This window comes from Botryllus schlosseri, chromosome 7, assembly GCF_051294905.1.
Source record: "Botryllus schlosseri isolate E-star chromosome 7, Bs_hap1, whole genome shotgun sequence".
NCBI classification, from domain to species: domain Eukaryota; kingdom Metazoa; phylum Chordata; class Ascidiacea; order Stolidobranchia; family Styelidae; genus Botryllus; species Botryllus schlosseri.
In genome coordinates, this window is record NC_137242.1 from 27655011 (window position 1) to 27675745 (window position 20735).

The window sequence follows — 20735 nt, forward strand, 5'->3', positions numbered from 1 at the left end:
GAACATGAAAAAATAAAGACAGAATTAATTAATTTATGGTAATTGAATTCACATCAATTATACAGCGACAAATTTTCTGAATCTTTAATGCAGCGGGAACTTTGAGCGTGTCGTTGCCCTCGAGCTGGCAAAGATCATCAGCAAATTGTAAAGGAGCAACCTGAAAGTTGACTGACCAACTGTGGCAGTTGGTGATTTTTGAAGAGAATCAGCTTTGTTAACAATCTGCCGACGTTCTTGTCTGATGTCCTTTGATTGCATTCTACTCCTACTCGAATGTAATCTAGCAATAGGTCTTGGCGTTGTCTTTTGTCAGAGTGATTATACGATCATCACCAACTGAGGTGTCATAAATATGGTCTTCAAGCTCTGGGAAAGCTGGTGATAAACCAGACGTGTTCGACAGAATAGCAATGACGAAGGCGTTGATCAAGCCCTTGCAATGAGGTAACTTTCCAGAAGTAACATGAATCATTCACTGGAAGCATTTTTCAGCCTCCTCACATATTGCAATAACACCAGTAGATGGTTTAGTGTTAGGCCACCCCTGTTTTTGAATTGGAAGTGTCTACTCGTCCGGACCCGGACGAATAAAGTTCCTCAGGCTATTCGTCCGGTGTAAGCATGCCGCAACTGTAGAATGGGTGCCGGCGATTTCCGGAACTGTGGGCCGTAACTGCGGCATGGATTCCGAGAGTAGGTTCGCCTCTTATGAAGACTTAAAAAGTGCTTTGGAGAAATACCAGAAAGAAAATTACGTCCAGCTCTACAAGAGAGATTCACGTACGCTCGATGCAGTAAGAAAGCGAACCACTCAGCGAAATTTCAATGATGCGCTCAAGTATGGCCAGATATCTTTTCACTGCATCCACGGCGGCCGTAGATTTCAGAGCTTATCTAAGGGTTTACGACCTAACCAACGGTAAGTAAGCGTTACGTATGATACGGAATTTCCACCGGGTCCACAACCACATGAACATGAAGAAGCAATGTTCCCCATGAGCATTTTGTAGTCTTGGTATCGTGAAATTAGGGTTAAATTAGCCTCAGCCTAAACCCCAACCCATTCCTATGACACCCCACCACCTCATCTTACGACACCCTAATCCTAACCCACACGTGCTGACACCCCAATCCCTAACCCCACACATGCAACCGCAACCCCTATCCTAACCACGCAACTGCAACCACACCCCCACCCTAATCCTAACCCCACACATGCAACCTCATCTTACGACACCCTTCTAACCCCACACATGCAACCGCAACCCTGCCACCCCTATCCTAACCCCGCATACGCAACCCAACACATGCAAACCCCACACATGCAACTGTAACCCCACCACCTCATTTTACGCATACGCAACCCCGCACACCCCACCACCTCATCTTACGACACCCTAATCCTAACCCACACGTGCTGACACCCCAATCCCTAACCCCACACATGCAACCGCTATCCTAACCCCGCACACGCAACTGCAACCACACCCCCACCCTAATCCTAACCCCATCTACGACACCCTTCTAACCCCACACATGCAACCGCAACCCTGCCACCCCTATCCTAACCCCGCATACGCAACCCAACACATGCAAACCCCACACATGCAACTGTAACCCCACCACCTCATTTTACGCATACGCAACCCCGCACACCCCACCACCTCATCTTACGACACCCTAATCCTAACCCACACGTGCTGACACCCCAATCCCTAACCCCACACATGCAACCGCTATCCTAACCCCGCACACGCAACTGCAACCACACCCCCACCCTAATCCTAACCCCATCTACGACACCCTTCTAACCCCACACATGCAACCGCAACCCTGCCACCCCTATCCTAACCCCGCATACGCAACCCAACACATGCAAACCCCACACATGCAACTGTAACCCCACCACCTCATTTTACGCATACGCAACCCCACACGTGCAACCGTGCCACCCCTATCCTAACCCCGCATACGCAACCCCCACACATGCAACTGTAACCCCATTTTACGCATACGCAACCCCACACATGCAACCTCATCTTACGACACCCTAATCCTAACCCACGCGTGCTGACCCCCCAATCCTAACCCCACACATGCAACCACAATCCCGCAACCCCAATCCTAACCCACCCGACCCTAATATCCCCCACCCCAACGCGAAAATCAATTTATTTTAACGTTTATAAATTCTCACATGTTCATAGGAAGCATTGGTTTCATGGAGACCACTTCCTGATGTGTGGAGAATAACGAAGAAGTGCCCCCTTTTTAGCTCGCTACTGGACTACGAGTAGCAGCACTGCCACACATGCTGTGCATTACGCTTGAAATACAGGGTAACGTATCACGATTTCATTGCAGCACTTTCCGTAAAGAGTGCCAAGCTCATATCAGGTTTAGTACATCAGAGGATGGGCAGTATCTCATAGTGAAGAGTATTAATGAACAGCATAACCACGGGTTGAGCAAGGTAATATGCGATTATCACTATTGAATCAATAAATGACAACTAATGCATAATCACCGTTATATTTTTTCATTTTGATCTGATGATTCAATAAATGACAACTAATGCATAATCACCGTTATATTGTTGGAATTTATTGCAGGTCGCCTTCGATCACTTGCCACATCAGCGTAAGTTAGACTCGCAGCAGAAAGAAGAGATCAAAGAACTGCTGAGGCTGAAGGCAAATAAAAAGCTACTACAGAATCATTTACAGAATTCGTTAGGTCGGGTCGTGCTTCTAAAAGACCTGCACAACATCGCGACTGCTAGAAGTACCAATGAATTATCAGAACTAGAGGCGACAGTAAAGGAGCTGAAAGAAATTCCAGGTAAAACAATTATGTGACGGTACCCAATTTTGATACTTATACTGATACTGTGTTTAGGAGCTATTATGGAAATAGTGGTATCAGAAGAAAATGTCTTGAATGGTATTTTTTTCAAGACAAGGAAATGCGACTGACATATCAGCAATATCCTGAAATATTGTTCATTGATGCAACATACAAGTTGAACGACTTGAGAATGCCACTTTATCTGATGATTGTCGAAGATGGTAATGGAGAAAGTGTAGTAGTTGGTGTGTTTGTGTTGGCGTCGGAAGATGCAACATCCATAGCCCAGATGGCAAAAATCTTCAAAAGAAATAATAGTAGATGGAGTGAAACGGTCACAATCATGGCAGACAAAGATTTTACCGAGCGCCAAGTCTTCAAGGCAGAATTCCCAGATGCAAAAATTCTGATATGCCTATTTCATGTCTTGAGGACATTCCGCAGAGAATTGACATGCGACAAAATGGGAGTAACTGCATCAGACCACTTGACTTCCAAGGCTGTATCGATCTCTCCTATCCGACACCAAATACTGGTATTTTTCTCCTATTAACACTGTTGCCCTACTTCGCCCAGACATTGCTTCATTCATTCATTTGCTATCATTTAATTTTTCTTCATCTTTTCAACTACGATTTGTTACAGTCAGATGATGCAGAGACAATGTAGGCATACTTGTTTCATGCGGGTTTTATCAGACCACTTGACTTCCATGGCTGTATCGATCTCTTCTATTCGACATCAAATACTGTGCATGCACATGTTTTCTGTATGATCATTGCTGCTGTCCATTTGTTCTGTATTTCTGTTGTATGAAAATAAAGACGCACAGTCTCTCTCAGTTGGTATTCCAATCATTACTGCACAGCAACATCAAGTATGAGTACTCGTAGTACAGCAGAGGTGACAATTCCGTCTTAGCTGTGCAAGTTCACGTACAATTGGTTAGGTCAATGGCGCTTGCATGAGTTCAGAAATAGGTGGAGACAGCAAGAATTTCAGCGAATCGTTCGTGTTCTGACTGCATCCGGTTATTTAACGATAGCACTTTGGAGCTCTTCGTATGGCGCAAACATTCCCTCGGAGCTCCAATTATGAGCTTACAAATCACTATCCTACTTGTTCTCACTACATTAAGCGTAGGTAAACATCTCTTGTAAAGGTAAAGGTGGGCGTCAAGTTCTGGTACTTTCAACACAGCTATTTGCAATTATTAGTATGGCGTAAACTTTCCCTCGGAGCTATAATTATGAGCATACAAATCAGTAACAGTAACCATTGAAATCAGTAACCAGAAGGGCGAATAAATAATGTACAAAACCGAAGCCTGTCAAAAACGCATACAGTCTCCATAGTAACGGGCCTACGTCACACGGTGCCGGACGAATAGCCTGAGAAAATTATTCGTCCGGGTCCGGACGAGTAGCCACTGCCTTTTGAATTGCAGGAAACTGCCATTGGTTGTCGAAGCCACCATGAGCGACCCTTTACACGTTGGACAAAGACATCGCTCAGTCACTGACTTGGCAACATAGCCAGCAATATATGTTATGGCTTGGTTTTGTACTCAGACTAAGTTGTTATTTTAGGAACATCGGAGTAGTCATGCTCATCGACATTTCATCCATCATTATGGAGCATATTACAGGACTTACTGATGCCTCTGCCTCTACTTTTCTTCTGATAGCAGAAAAGGCACTACTAGTAAAGCCAGGCTCAGCGGGAGGTTTTCCATACCAGCGTCTTATCACACTTGGATGGGGAAGAGCAAGTTGAAAATTCTGACGCACAAAATTGTATGCTTTAGCGGAATAATGCTGCAGCGTCATTGCAAATGATGGCAGTTCTTTATAGAGTATTTGACTCCCCTTCCACCAGCTTGTAGCTTCATACGTTGCAAGAGCTCACTTGGTAGACCACTGAATTTTTGTGACATTACCTCTACACACTAATTGCTTATCAAATTGTTCTTCTTGAGAGATGCAATGACCTCATCCAGAGTTTTCACTTTTTTTTCAGACGGTATGTTCTCATTCTGGCTGCATGCAACCACTTTTCAATTTCTGCCACCATACGGCGTTGCTGTTGAGGAGACGTATGCGCCACTGGTGTCACTCCTAGTGTTTTAACACTAGATCTAGTGTTTTTTCGGTCGTCCTAGTGTTCTAGTGTTTTTTTTCGCCAAATTTTGCTAATCTAGTGTTTTTCTGCAATTATGTGAATGATGAATATTCTAACGTTAGACGACTTAATTATACGCTAAATTTATCGCTAATGAGGCGATTTGGTACCTCTGGCTGTGTTTGTTTTTCACAATTCTATGTGGTGGTGTAGTAACACGCCATTATTACGTAACAGGGTGCGCTGTGAATCCGTACTTATGAGCGAAAGTCTCTGAAAAAATGTAGAGCGATTTCGCTCTGATGCTCTGTCGTTTCTTGTTGAACTCAGTCTGCAGATTCGGGCAAGATTTACATTTGCCGAGGCAGACAGACAGTTTTATTGAACAAAATTGCAATAAAAATATAATTCATGCTGCAGCATTACGATCCTTCGGGATTCCCGTGGATCATCCCGCCAGCTGCATTGATGGAATGCTAATTGAGCATTGTTCAATTCGAGTCTCGCGTCATCAATAAATATTGAAAAATGTAAGCAGGCCGAAGAATAGTAAGAAGAATAGTAAAATCAATAATTCCTCTAGCTGCGCAATTTCCCTATAGCTGTGATATTATATGATGAACTTGAACTGTGGCAAGATCGCAAAATGAGCTGCAGTTTATCAGTCAATGCCCTCACACAGAATTTTTGCAAAAATTGAAATCTGTGTACAATGGATTCGGTGAATCAAAATTCTATTTACTGGGGAAGCTCATGACGAATCTCTTGGCATTGCCACATTCCACTGCATTTGTGGAATTGAAGTATGCTGCATATGGAAACCTCCCCGTTGTTTTTTGAAGATGTGGGGTAGTGAGCAAGATGCCCCACAAAAGATACTTATGTTTGATAGATGGTGTACAATCGAAAGATAATTGTTATGATGCCGCACAATTCGTAGGGACAAATTTGATTTTTTTTTGCGCTGTTGAATTCGTTTCATTAATTTTGGTTGAATAATCATGCAGTATATCATTCATATGTATTGAATTCATGTGCGGAACACTTCTTACCTGTAGATTTGTATCTTGGTCATCATGATTACTTGGCAAGGGCAAATTTTTCCTGCAATTTACTAATCTAGTGTTTTTTTCGCCAATCTAGTGTTTTTTCACGACATAATCTTGTGTTTTTTCGGGAACCTAGAGTGGCAACACTGGTATGCGCACAGTAGCTGTGGTCGTGAAGAACTACTTCAGGTTCAGCGGTTTGTGCTTCATAATGGCGTTTCTTATCTGGAACTGCTGCAGGTCTCACTCGTCGGTTGTTCGAAGCCTAAAATTTGTGAATTTTACGTTAACTAAGGCTAGAATAAAGGTATAGTAATTCGAACTCACATTTTATAAATATATAGTCACTGTCTAGTGTCTACCGTACCTTTGGCCTCATATATTTTGGAAAATTCAGAAATCTTGTCGGCACCGCATTCGTCCTTAAACGAATTCTCCCGCCAACACGGTAAATATCACGTTCTGGAAAATGATCAGACCAGATGACCGACGATCTTGCTGGCACCCATTCTTTTCTTCTAATACATTCTATCCATATTTCTTTCAGTTAATCATTGGTAGGAAAGCTGCGTTGTACGGAACATTGTATCAGTTCACAAGTAATTCTATGATACAAAGCACACCAAATTGACCATTCTTTGTTATGAACGATGATAAATAAAAGTAGCAGGAACATATGTGAAATTATCTTGTTTGATTTAAAAATATAATTTACTTTCTACCCCAGGAGGATAGACTATTAGGTAACCTTTTAAATCCAAAGTCAAAGGTAAACCTAAAAAAAAAACATCTTTCGAGACGAATCGAACGTCTCGCACGCACGAAGCTATAATGGACTCGACCACGGAATTAGCAATTTGAACTGTATTGTGGGCATCTGGCACCAGAAAAATAGAATTATTACTCAACTATGCTGGACAAAACCGTGTGGCCGTTAATTATACCTTTCCTTCTAGTCCTACCTCCAACCTCCACGACAATTTTAAGCAAGGATTGAGTACTAAGCTAGTTTTTGGCTGAACTACCCATACGGAATGCAAACAGTGATCTAGCTGGCCATGCTATTGCAGGTATACTGATGAACTGACATTGTGCTGGTACTGCTGATATAGTCTGCTCTGATCATACCAACAATCCAACATCCATATACTTGTGACAAAATGTTCTGGTATAATGACACTTTAACATGGCCTTGTCATTAATGCTGTGGCTTATCTCGACATTGATAGACTGTGGTGGTCAGGTGATATTAAAAATGGAAACTGATTCTTCAAAGACAGCATTGCTGCCCTGCTTATTCTGCCATTCACTCACCGGTGAAATGCTCTTGGATACCGACGCTTTACCAAAGACTCTTCATCGTTACTACCATCGCTATTACTTCTCATATATGACTCCGTGGATATCTTTCCCTGCCTTTTACTGCACCCATCCATAGGCGCAACAAACACTACCACCAAAAACGAGATGTCTTCGACATGTCGAAATACACAGATATAAACACGAGATATTGGGCTGAAACAAATCCTGAATGTTACTATGATTATTCATTCAAAGCTCCATTCGTATAAAATGCTACAAACCCATTACGAATCAAATATATTATAACACTGGACGCTTTTCCATAAGCGCCTCTACTAAGTCGTCCAGCCTACTACCCACAATGCATCTGTAAGATGGTGATCACGCAAATTTGCTTAGCCGGAGATGGCAGTATAGTTCGGGGCTTGTGTGTGATGGAGATGTCGATATATAAGATCGTTTTCTGGTAATCTCGATTCTGCTCATATTTTGACTTGAATGTGGACAATGGACATATTCGTCGATCGTGTTACTTACCACCTTTGAACAATATCTTACCGATATCTGTGACGGATCATAATCACGATAACACAATTCAGCAACTGCATAATAATGACCGAGCAACGCCGTTTCCTAGCAACCTGCGTCAAATGCGTCACTGATCACTGATTTACCGATTGACAGTGAATCACCATCTGTGGAAATATTAGGATCTTGGTTGCTTTCACACCCTATTTAGCGTCCACTTGCAACGTAATAATTTCATTTATTACACGAGCTTTCGGAGCCCCGCTCCTTCAGGTGTTAAAGTGAAAATAACGCAAAGCGATTCTCAATTCAAACATATACGCATATTGTGACAGAGAAGATAACTTTCAGGTCGAAAAAGTGTGCAGCGTTGTGACGTCATAGACAACAAAATCGAAATTGTAATTTGAAAGGACTACAGCAAGTTATGGCACTGAAAATGAAGTTTGATAGAGTATATACAATGATTAAATGCATATGCACCGAATTTCTCAACTGCAGCTTCGCATGGTGTAATGTGACATGCACCCTCCTCGATCTATATTAAGCCCTTGATGGAATGAACCCCAGCCGATATTCATAAGATATGGAATCTACGGAATCTAGCTCAAGGCCCATATTTAACACATCAGAGCATTTATTTCAACAACTTTACAGCCATTGATATGCTTGAACATAAAATAAATGATCTAGGGCAGCGGTTCTCAACCGGGGGTCCGCGAAGCATTTCCAGGGGGTCCGTGAAGCCTCTGAATTTACAAAATCATTTTTAATCAAATTTGTACTTTGTTAAATTAGGAAAATCACGAGGCAGTTTTTCATCATTAGCAGTAGAACGCACATCAACAGAATGGCCGTCAAAGATGAAATATCCTGCTGGGCAGACTCATTTTAGCTGCTAATTGCCATTATCCTACTGATACAAATATTTTGCTGTTTAGTTGGGGATTGTGTAAAAAAATAAATAGTTGCATTAGGAAGGTCAATCACTGCCATTTGGATATGTTTGCAAAAACCCATTTTCTCCAGTGATATACATGACCACTTTTCCATAATAACTTCAAGATTGGCTGCTATATAGAAATGAACAGGCTTGACGTTAAATGCTAATGAAAAAAAAACTGTTCGGTGCCATAATTGGTGCGATCATGCCCAATTGTGTCATCGGAAGCGTTACCCGTGTTATTACATTCGTCACCATCTTTCTTTGTCTAAATATGTGATTCGCAAACTGGGGGGCGCATCCCCTTTGAAGGCCGTGAAAGAATCTGAAGGAGGGAACAAAGATGTGGTCAACTGAATAATATTTTCGCGCTTCGCGCGATTTACCTGCAGTTCGTTGTTGTTGCTATGTGTTTAGCCCTAATTTCATATTGAAGAATTCTCTCATCAACAAGCATTACCATCCATGCAATCAAACTATCCATGGGGTTCGCTAGCATTCTGGTTTCATTTTGTATTATGACGGTAAGGGGGCGCGAAATTTTTCGCTATCGTAAATGCGTGTCTAAAAAAATTTGAGAACCACTGGTCTAAATGGATTTTCAGCATTCGTTCATATCAAATCGAAGGTGTGGATTTTCAAGGCACGACCACGTATTTCAAGAAATGCAGGTGCAGAATTCGCTTTGAAATATTAAAATTCAACCCAATTTCTACATAAATAGGATGTCATTTTGAAGAAGTCATATTGTTGCTGTTTATCACTAGCCCTACACTTATACTTTGCACAAGACAGATGATGATTGTGCGAATATTGAGCTAAATTCGACCTAAAACGTCGGGGGTCCGTGACGGCCCAAAAGGGGTCCGCAAAGACAAAAAGGTTGAGAACCACTGATCTAGGGGCTATATAAATATATCAAAAGCACTAATCCAGCAGTTGCAGATTACAGTTCACGAAGCACTATTTCTCGGCCCTTTCTCCAAGGAGTGAACTTCTGTGGTCTTCCATAAATGATGTATATAGTACTAAACATAGTGAGCAGTCTTTCACTTGGTACCATAGTTATTGGCACAGCAAGAATTGGAAATCTTTCATCATTTCAGTTCCACCGCTCCCTTGCAGGGGATCTTTCCTTCAATGGTTTCACCAAATATTGATATTAATATTGATATTCTTTTGGCAGTGCACCTGGAGCCTTCAGCACATCATTAAACAAATAGCTGAATAGAATGTGCAAACAACTCAAATTGTCCACGTCTGCAACTGCTCCACCCATCCCCCTTGGGCATTGAGTTGACCCATGACCAGCATTTCAACAATCAATTGATCAATATTTTACGCTTTTCTGTCAGAATTGGCCAATGTCATCATGGAATCAAAAATTTTTGTATCAATTATTGACATCACTACACGTTTGCTTGATTTTATTCCCCTCTATGATCGCATATTTCCTATCATGGTGGTCCCGCAAGCCTCATACGACTTCATACATCACTGGTATAATTAGCTCTGTTGGTACCGAACCAATAGCACTATCTTCGGAGAAATGTTTCGACGCGACGCTTTTCTCTATCATCACGAGGGTCAGTCCAGCACGATTGAAGATCTCATTTCTCTTACTGATTGAAATCTTCTGCAGACAACTATTCATCCAGCTGCTCTCTGCCTTTGGTGATCGATTACTGCAGGGGGATTCCCACGAAGTCAGTGGGGCATAACGGTGGTTAGTTTTCCATAATATTTTTCAGATTGGCACGCCTACTGCCCTGTATGCAGTATGCACTATATGCAGCTTGGCCATTTATTTTTATAATTTACCGTCCTGACGTCTTCTATCGACTCCCTGCCACCATGTTGAGACGTCACGAAAATGACCGATATTTTTTTAGCTTCAATGGCCGATACCGATATTTCTTTCCAAGCGTGATATCAACACGATATTATCGGCGAGCCGAAAATCGGTCGGGCTCTAATCATGACATCCTTTTTTGCAACGAATTAAATAATCACATTATCAGATTTGCATGTGTACTGGCCTTTGATCCTGTGATTAGTTTGTCCTCTAGTAATCACGGTGCTGGCGTCGAGAATCGGACACGTCTTACACGAAATTTGTCCGCAATTTTCAACTACGTTTTTTTGTATTGTGTGAGGTAATCTGCTGTTTACCAAAATGCTCCGCAAGTTTCGGAGCTGTCGGATGGCTAGAAGTGGCCTCTTCGGGAATGCCTCTTTACATTTTGTATGGTGTTTCCGTAGTATCTTACGAATCTTTTCCGCCTCAGGAAAATATGTGGTAACCATCGGCACTGTGTGTTCTTTTTTGCCATCACTACTTGTGCTGCCAAGGAGAAGTTTTTCTCGTGGAACTTTGATGGCCTTGTTAATTTGGTTCTTTATCAGATTTATATCATATCCAGAATTTATTAGTTCATCTCTTAGAAGTTTCAGATGATTATCCCTGTCGTCTTTCTTTGAGCAAATGCGGTGTATTCGAAGAGCCTTGCTGTATATTATGCCCTTTTTACAGTGCATCGGATGAAAGCTGTGATAGTTCAATATTTTACCGGTGTCCGTTGGTTTACGATAAAGTGATGTGGTAATAGAACTCTCTTCGATATTGACTAGTGTATCGAGGAATGGGACTGCGTTCGTCGAGTGTTCCATAGTCAGTCGGATATTTGGATGAAAGCCGTTTATGGACTCGTGAAACTTTTTTAGTGATTCTTCTCCGTGGGTCCATATCATAAATATATCATCGATATATCTTGTGTAGAATATTGGTCGCAATTTCTGAGTTTCCATAAAATCTTTTTCAAAATGATGCATGAAAATATTTGCATATTGCGGAGCGAATTTCGTGCCCATTGCCGTACCTTGAAGTTGTAAAAAAATGTCGTTATTAAATTCGAGATATTATGCGTCAGCGTGAATCTGATGAGCTCCATGATGCTGTCCTTCATTGGGTGACTACTTTCCTCCGATGATCTTTCCACAGCTTTCATACCATCACTATGTGGAATGCTCGTGTATAGTGACGAAACTTATTGTCCTATTCGTATAAAATTTTTTCATATTTTAGATACTGATCCTTCAGTCGATACACGCCCTGATCGTAAAATGCTCTCTGAACGTCCAAATACATGGTCGTGACCATTTTGTGGAGAAGATCAATCAATTTAGTTAATTTACATTTTTGCCATTGTGTCTGTACCTTGATCATAAAATTCCCAGTTTCACAATTATTATTTGTATACAGTCCTTCGGAATTCGATTGTCGGTCCAATATTCTATTTGACGCCCAAACCTTGTCGCGAGACTTGGCGAGGGGTGAATCGAAGTATGGAAGTGTCTGTGGGCAGTTTTCCCTGCAGTACTTCCTCATTGCGTCTTCCGCTGACGACAAAGATGCAAGGCTGGATGATTTCATCAATTGGAAAATTTTTCTATTATTGTTCTTCGAATTGTTTCATTTGCCCCGATCTTTATCCAATGATCAGCAATATTTTTTTTCTTCATGTGGCTATGGCAGAGAATGTGGGAAGCACCTGGCAGGCCATCCATTAAGCCATTATACATTGCCCGCTCTTCGTGGTTCCAGTTATTAAATTATCTGCAGCTGGAAACTCCTTTTTTGCAACTGGCTAGCAAATATAGAAAATGATGACCTGCACGATTTCGTATGTAGGAATATTGGGCCCAGGAATATAGGAGATTGGCCCGTATCTCTTTTTATTATGCTCTGATTTTTAAACACCCCTTACTGTTGCGTAAATTTTCCCAATATTATATATTTTATCGACTGACAGCGGAGTATCCCCAGTAAAATAGAATCGTTTAATATCCGCAATTTATTCTGGTATGTACAGAGTAGCGCACAACGGTTCGTCCTTGTCTATAGCACAAGATTGTACATAGGGGTGATTGCTAATCATGCTGAATACTTGCTGATAGTCGTCCGATGCCTTATTTCCTGTTCCGCTGACAACTTTGATTGGAAACTCTTTTTTGCCTTCTGTATTTTTTCTGGTCTCGAATTTGCTGTTGATTAATTGGCTGTTTGGTTTTAAAATCAGGATCTGTCATTTAGCATTGTGTACAATTTTTTTGGTGGAATAAATTTGGTCAATCCCTTTACTTCAGACAAAAGCTGTGGTGAGCTCTTCAAATATATCCGGCAGATGCAGCATTGCCATGAGGCGCGTGCCCAAGAAAGACACCCATGTATTCATACAATGCGATTTCCGATTCATGTCCGATCAACCAAGTAATTTTCCTCTGATATGAGCGATTGACTTTGCTTTTACAATGGTAAACACCGATCTTGAATAGGATGTACTTCGTTGCATCATTGAATTCAGGTACCTCCGCCCAAATGTACGTCTTCCCTCTCCTAATTCGATCACATAACTTCCCGTCACGTTTGAATACAATTTTTGAAAAGCCGCTGTCAATCCCTTTGATGTAATATTTAATGGACCTATGATACTCGCACCAAGCTCCGCAATCATCGATGAATGCATATTTTATGTTGTTGTCTTTCCTTTTTCTATTTTCATCATTTCTCACGACAAAATATACGTTTTCTTTTGGTCCTCGCGGAACTGCTGCTAGCGGTTTGTTGCTCCGTGACAGATCATCTAAAACCTTTCGCAGTGGAAGAAATGAGCCATGCGGAAGTGGACTGCCATATTCTTTTTCTTTTTTTCGTTGCAATTAATATCTGGGTCTGATTCGTCCTGTGCTTCTAATTTCATGTGCTCCTGCTTATTTTCTTGGTTATTTGAATCATGCAACAAACTCTCAACGTCATTTGGATCATCATGTGCTATTCTTTTCGCTTTTTTTGTTGCAATGACCATCTAGCTAGATTCTTGATTGAATTCTTCTGCTTGTGGTTTCTGCTTTTTTTCCTGGGCAATCAAGTTATCTGAATCAATTAACAAACTCTCGGCGTCATTTTCACTTTCATGTTTTATGTGCTTCTCCTCTTTTTCCTCGTCAATCGAATCATTTTCATCTGGTAACAAATTTACTACGTCATCGTTACGACATTGCAATAAATAAATATGGTTGATTTTCAAATGGCCCGAAAATGATATCGTGGATGTCCACATTATTTCGACACAGCAGTGTTTTGATGCTCGTACGTTTCTGCCAATCACTTTTCTTGTATACGGTTCTGCTCTGTAAATCGTAAATACCGTAACTTGGCATATACGAGAAGATAGGAGCGTTTATGGCTGCACTTACAGCATACATGTGTACAAGGCCAGAAAACTTCGCTATCCCACTTTCTGAACGAAGATTTCTCTGTAAGGTGGGATCAAAATCTTATAGTCATTGAAGATATCGAGATGAATACCCCGTTCCTCCACATCGTACCACTTACTATTTTTCAGAATTTCTAAAGTTGTCGCCAGCTTCAGACGCAAGTGGAATTTCTCAGAGCCATATAAACCTAGAGAGTGCTCTGTAGAAACAGTTACCATCAGGGTTTGTCGACCGAGGTGAATGACGCAGCAGCACTCGTGGAGAAAGTGCTTTTAATATTGACACTGATACCGCATCTTCTGTGCCTACTAGAGGGAAGGAATAAAAATTCTGAGATAAGCCGTACATCGTGAATATTCATTAACATCTCCTCCCTGGTTGCCACTGTGTGTAGACAGTTCCTTCCAGTGACATTTCTGTCGCTTCTGTTGAGCACTTTCTCCACGTCGTACTCATCCCCCTTAAAACTGCACTTTTTACAATAAAAATCTTGCCTTTCCCACAGCCTCTTATTAGCTTCTGTGTCACAATTTTTTAAGCAGGAAAAATGCGTCCACTGAAAGCACTCATCACATTGGATGCACGCTTTGTCTATCGTGTCTGAAGAACATACGCCACAACGATATTTCCGTTCCGACGTGTTCAGTCAATGATTTCACCGCTTCAGTAATAATATCGAACAATCTGAGAAAAACTCCGCAACTTTATCATTTACGATCTGTCTGAAACGAGACTTAGCTTACTCTTTGAAAGTTACTAGTTACTAGCACCAAAGGGAAGTTGGCCATAACTTTTCCAGCCATAAAAATTCTAAAGTGTCGTGTTCGACAAATGCGTTAAGATCATCACAACTTGCTTCCAACCCCAATACCACCAAACATTATCACAATTTAACTTCCAACAATGATTCACTAATACCACAAGTATATACTTACGAAATTTTATCGATACCCACCGGGGGGAACATGGTCAAAATCCCCCCTCCCCCAGAATTCTGTATTAGTCATTTTGTATACACGTTGCCCAATTCACGTCAGATCACTCTAAAATTATTCTGTTGTGGGGTTTTGACAGCATCAAACGATAGATCAGTACTGTAGCTCTATTCCTACGAAATTTTATCGATACCCACCGGGGGGAACAGGGTCAAATCCAACCCCACCCCCTCAGAATTCAAATCCAAATTGAACGAATATGGCTCATAGTAATTTGGGTGTGTTATGGTTGGTTGGTTGGTTGGTTTAGTGTGTGGCACATGATAGCGAGCGGCGAGTATGCTGGAAATTTCTTTTCTTTGATCGAGTTCGACTGCGATGCGTCTTCATCACGATGGCAATATGTAAGTAAATCTGATTACTACTACACAAGGAATGCTATGCAGCAATTCATGTAAGCTGGTATTTCGGTTGGGTACATTTCATGGCAATGAGCAAGAGTTATTGTTTGGTACCGTATACAACAAGGTATAGCGGGTTAGGTCTATGGTCTGGAGTTGGTTGTAATTTCCAGTAAATTCGGCCAGTGAATTCGGCCCTCGGTAAATTCGACCCCGTGAACATCCGCGCGGTTACGCGATCTACGCATACCCTGACACTTGATGATAGTATCATTATGTAATTAGCTCATGTTAACGGTTGGTAATACATTTTAATACAATATTCTCGGAGGGCCGAATTTTCCCAGGTCATGGTCGAATTCACCGGCCGAATTTACTGGCAACCGTTGAATATTAGTGGGTTAGGGTTATGTTTTGGATATATTATATAAAGTAGGGGGTTAGGTCTATGGTTTGGATATAACATATAAAGTACGGTAGTGGCTTAGTGGTATGGTTTGGGTCTTGTTATTGTACTTGTTAAATTCTTGTGTGATAACTTCCAATTGCTAATCCATCTTTTTTAATTTACAGGTTATCAGCAGAGGAAAACTAGCAAAGGTCTTGGCAGAAGAGAAAAAGAACGACAGTGAGACTCAAGATTAGATGCGGATTGGACTTATCATTATCATCTACAAATGAACGTATGGCATCTTGCTGTCACATGATTTGAACGTGCAGTAGCCATAACAAACATACGTGCAATGCATGCCGACCTGGGAACAGTTACGCTGTTTGAATGCAATGCTACAGTAGGGGTTAAAGCTCTTGAGCTTGGCACGCATAACATCTGTCCAGGAAGAGGTTGTAGGGCTCTTTTCAGATGAAATTAGCGTCTTCCATTCGGAGGGTTCTGGATGAAGCCAACACTCACCCTGAACGTTCTGTTCTGGTCACCAGCAACCTGTTTTTCACGGATACGCGTCAAGGAATTCCATATGTTGGTTTGGTCTGGGACAAGAATTTTGCGGGCTTCCTGCCTAACCTTATTACGAACCGCCGGCGAGGGGACGGCGTCGCGGTTCCCTGACATTCTCCGGAATTAGTCCTAAACAATCGAGTGATGCTCTGCGTGGGTCTTGATGGATTTGAGGGCGGCGAGTTGTGACTTGGAAACTCGTAATCTAATCCGGACTTGTCAGAACGAGGGGACTCTCCAAGACAAAGTGAGATAGCATACGCTATGGCGTATGCCCCACAATCCGAAGAATTGCTCTGCTGCTGGACATCTTGGAAATCGATTGATAAGCTGCTTGAATCGGGACGGCAGAGTTTGGCGATTAAATATAATGCTGATGTCCCAATGTAAGCTTTGCGGAAGTACGAAGAGTCATATACATTTACAGCATTGCAGTCAGAAGACAGAACATTCGAAACTGTTACCCAATGGTTATTGTTGATGTTCAGTATTTGAACGAATTTCGATTTGGGAGTGTATGTCGGCGCGTTTCCAGGAATGTAGCAGCTGCTGCTGACCAGACCGTCCACAGTCGGAAAATCCAAAGACAACCTCCACATACAATGATCGATTATATCGCTGTTGAACCATAGATCCGATTCTAGAATTCGCTTGTTACGCGACCCAATAGTCGCTAAATGTGGAGAGACAGTTCTTTTAGCAACAAAGCGATGAGAAAGAGGCCGACAGTTATGCGATACAACAGATCGAACAGAAAGACCGGGCTTGTTCTTATCGACGCCGCGTAGTGCTTTTTTTGGAGCCTGAAAATATTTGCCGATGTTTCGATTCGGCGGATCATTTTTAAAGGATTTTTTCCACACTTCCACTTCTTCTGGGAGGGTATTAATTGATTCTGGCAACTTGCCCTTCATGGGATGATTAGCAAATCTGTTCAAATTATCATAAAATTCTCGAATCAAGGCGGTGTGCAATTCGTCATAGACCATTGCAACTTGATCGAGTTTTTCATATCGACGGCCGTCCAGGCGCGAACGCTTGAGTTCCTGATTGGATTTTTCCATGCTACCAGACGTTCGGCAATCGCGCGTTAAATTCTGATATAGTCTGGATTCCAAAGATTTAAAAAAGGTGTCATATGCTGCGTAGGTGAGGTTACTCCAAAAACGGCCGAGATTCCCAGTGAGTAAGCTCGTTATGTACGGAATCCTTGGAAGAAAATTCTTCTTGAAAGAAGCAAACATTTCGGGCATGCAGTACCTATTTTTGCCAGCGGGTACTAGAGATTCCACCTCAGCCATAGCCCGTGAAATTACAGTTTCCAAAACTCCCACGAAGAGATTGACTCCAGTCGACTCATCGCCAGCTTCGTCAAACATATCATCGGCATTTTCAGTAGAGCGAAATTTGTTATCTTCGCGTGTTATTTTACCGAGAAAAAAATGCAAAGATTTGTCCGCAGCAGCCTCGTTATTGGTGTTCAGTAAGATAGTGAGATGATGTATATGAAGCAATATGAAGTTCCAATCAGAAGATTCAACGAGCAATCCAAATATATACATCATCTCCTGAAACCTGCATTTATTTTTTGAGCATAAGGTCTTGAAATTTTTCATTACGTGACTTGCACACAATTTGAGAAATGGTTTTTTCAAATCATTCCCAGTGGCTGTCCCGGATATAACCCTATAGCAGCGCTGAAGATAGAACTCAACGGACTCTTCCATGAAATTGCCCAAAATCGAGGTTATCAAAACTACGCTTCCATCGCAGATGAAAAGCCGCGCAGCGGTAGGCCCACGAAAGACGTCCTTTTCGTCACAGCGAAATTGAAAAAGGAAGTTGCTGACCGTGGCTATGTTGTGTCGATTACTCAAAAGAGAGGCAAGAGCAATTGGAGATTTACCTTTCACAGGGTGCCTAACAACCAACTCATACATGTAAAATGTTCCTTGACCCGAGTTGCGCAGAATGCTGCCAGTTGCATCGAGATATATGATATCGATCTTTGCAATCCCATGAAATATTTTCATGGTTTCAAGCGACCAGAACATCAAGTATTGCGGATCTTTGCCTTGGCGTTGCAAGGTCCCAGCGATCTTTTTGTTCTGGTCACCAGCAACCTGTTTCTCACGGATTCGAGTCAAGGAATTCCATATGTTGGTTTGGTCTGGTACAAGAATTTTGCGGGCTTCCTGCCTAACCTTATTACAAACCGCCGGCGAGGGGACGGCGTCGCGGTTCCCTGACATCCAGACATCCTCCGGAATTAGCCCTAAACAATCGAGCGATGCTCTACGTGGGTAAGTCTTTTTCATGTGTTTCTTGAAGGCATTTCTGCGTTTCCCCTTCAGAGGGATCCCTTTTATACCAACATGAATAATCTTACCCTTGAATGCGGCGCATAAACTATTGCGTTTTTTAGGAACGGACCAGACTTTAACTTTGCTGTCGCACGATTTAAAGGTGCAGTAGCCATAACAAACAAACGTGCGACGCATGCCGACCTGGGAAAAGTTACGCTGTTTGAATGCAATGATACAGTAGGGGTTAAAGTTCTTGAGCTTGGCACGCATAACATCTGTCCAGGAAGAGGTTGTAGGGCTCTTTTCAGTTGAAATTAGCGTCTTCCATTCGGAGGGTTCTGGATGAATCCAACACTCACCCTGAACGTTATCACGAGTCCAGCCATCAATATTTACGAGAGGGTGAGAAATTGGATTTGCAGCCGGGGAAACTACACACGGTTCCGTGGGGGAGGATTTTGGTGGATTTGAGGGCGGCGAGTCGTGAATGGGGAAGTCATAATGTAATCCGGCCTCGTCAGAGCGAGGGGACTTATCCTTATCATTCACAAATGAACGGCTGGTATCTTGCGGCAACGAAGTCAACTCGTGTGTGGAGGATGAACTCTCTTCGTGCGACGACAAACTTACCTCTTGTTCGCTGGATGACTCCTGTTGTTTCGCCAACAAATTTGCTCTCAGATTTAGAATTTTCTGCTTGTTTCGACATATTCTCAGTCGGAGCATATTAGCTTGCTTCTTCATGTGACCTTCCGACATATTTTTTCCGTAAAGACAACGAAGGACGGAATTCCATATCGGCGTGTCGTTTATTGATTTTAAGGTGTAATTTGTTAAAACCTCGGCGATTGCTTCATTGGTGCATTTGCGCTGGAAAGTCATTTATCATGCGCTTTATGGCCTAAAAGGCAACAATGTTTGTCGTTTTTTTTTTAATTAACTGACACTCCTAGCACATCTGAAAATGATATAAATATTCGATAGCATAACGCGTTCTACTTCGTAACAAAAAGATGAAGAAACGATCTCATTCCCCTTTCTTCTGTACGCCGCTAACTCGTCTCTCGGTCTACTCTTCTCTCCTGTATTACGACTATTGTGCCGCCATCTTGTTAAAGCGAATGTGACGCAAGATATAGTATGACATCATAGGGAGGTATAAATTCTAAATTCCAGGATCGATGAGGTTATGACGTCATAGACACTAAGATCAAGTTTATATTTTAAATGCATACGATGAGCTGTGTTCCAAAAATTATATACTATTAGGTGTAGGCCTATGCATATTGTATATATCGTATAATTCACGTGCAGAAAAGTTCTCAAGTTAAGTAGGTTAGTAAGACATGCACCCTATATCTATATTCAGCCCTTGCCGGAACGTATCAAATTTGTCAATTTATTTTTGTGTAGTAGCCTATTGCTGAGGTGGTTTCCAACCAATACGTCGATTGTCACGGTAAATGTACGTGGCGGGGCCCGGCGTATCCAACAGTATTTTTCAAGATATCGTAGGTCGGAGCGTTGCAGTTGACACAGATCACTTGGCTTTGTCTGTAATTAAAACATAGGTAGAGATATGTCATATGGCGGACATCATACTTACCTCCATACTTACGACTCCATGGCCACGTCACCGAGCCGGAGGGAATTCGGCATTATCTTTATTTGAACATGCTCCCCCCGGTAGGTTACGATGGAATTTCGAAGGAATATAGCTACACTAATACTTCTTAGGTTAGCGTTTGCAAAACCCCACAACAAAATCATTTTATAGTGACTTTAGACGAATTCATCAGCTTATATATATAAAATGAACATTTCCGAATTCTAGGGGGGGGGAGTAGAGGATGGATTTTGACCATGTTCCCCCCGGTGGGTATCGATAAAATTTCGTCGGAAAAGAGGCATAGTGATGTTCCATCAGTTTGCGGTGTCAAAACCCCACAACAAAATCCATTTATAGTGACTTTAGACGAATTCATCAGCGTACATAGATAAAATAAACATTTCCGAATTCTAGGGGGGGGGATAAATGGTGGATTTTGACCATGTTCCCCCCGGT

At 41.9% G+C, this 20735-nt stretch overlaps 1 protein-coding gene and 2 long non-coding RNA genes across 3 annotated transcripts in view; 2 read left to right on the forward strand and 1 right to left on the reverse strand.

The window, feature by feature from the left end:
* LOC145442727 (uncharacterized) overlaps positions 1-20735 on the forward strand; it is a 309441-nt gene that overhangs the window by 116078 nt on the left and 172628 nt on the right. The gene's annotated exons all lie outside the window — the stretch shown is intronic.
* LOC145443364 (uncharacterized) lies at positions 550-3691 on the forward strand. Its single transcript, XM_080321339.1, has 3 exons — positions 550-922; positions 2368-2476; positions 2616-3691. The coding sequence occupies exons 1-3, from the start codon at positions 684-686 to the stop codon at positions 2859-2861; spliced, it is 594 nt and encodes a 197-aa protein (XP_080177465.1). The 5' UTR covers positions 550-683; the 3' UTR covers positions 2862-3691.
* LOC145443366 (uncharacterized) lies at positions 3442-11003 on the reverse strand. The gene is made up of 2 exons (XR_013916413.1): positions 6388-11003; positions 3442-6285 (listed from the first exon to the last, which is right to left on the reverse strand). It is a non-coding gene; the product is annotated as an uncharacterized LOC145443366 (long non-coding RNA).

What these genes read in the sequence shown, in the direction of transcription:
- LOC145443364 (XM_080321339.1), top strand. Translation starts at nt 684, where the DNA reads ATGGATTCCGAGAGTAGGTTCGCCTCTTATGAAGACTTAAAAAGTGCT. An exon ending in GGTTTACGACCTAACCAACG is followed by an intron (nt 923 to 2,367) that starts GTAAGTAAGCGT and finishes ATTTCATTGCAG; the next exon opens with CACTTTCCGTAAAGAGTGCC. An exon ending in ATAACCACGGGTTGAGCAAG is followed by an intron (nt 2,477 to 2,615) that starts GTAATATGCGAT and finishes AATTTATTGCAG; the next exon opens with GTCGCCTTCGATCACTTGCC.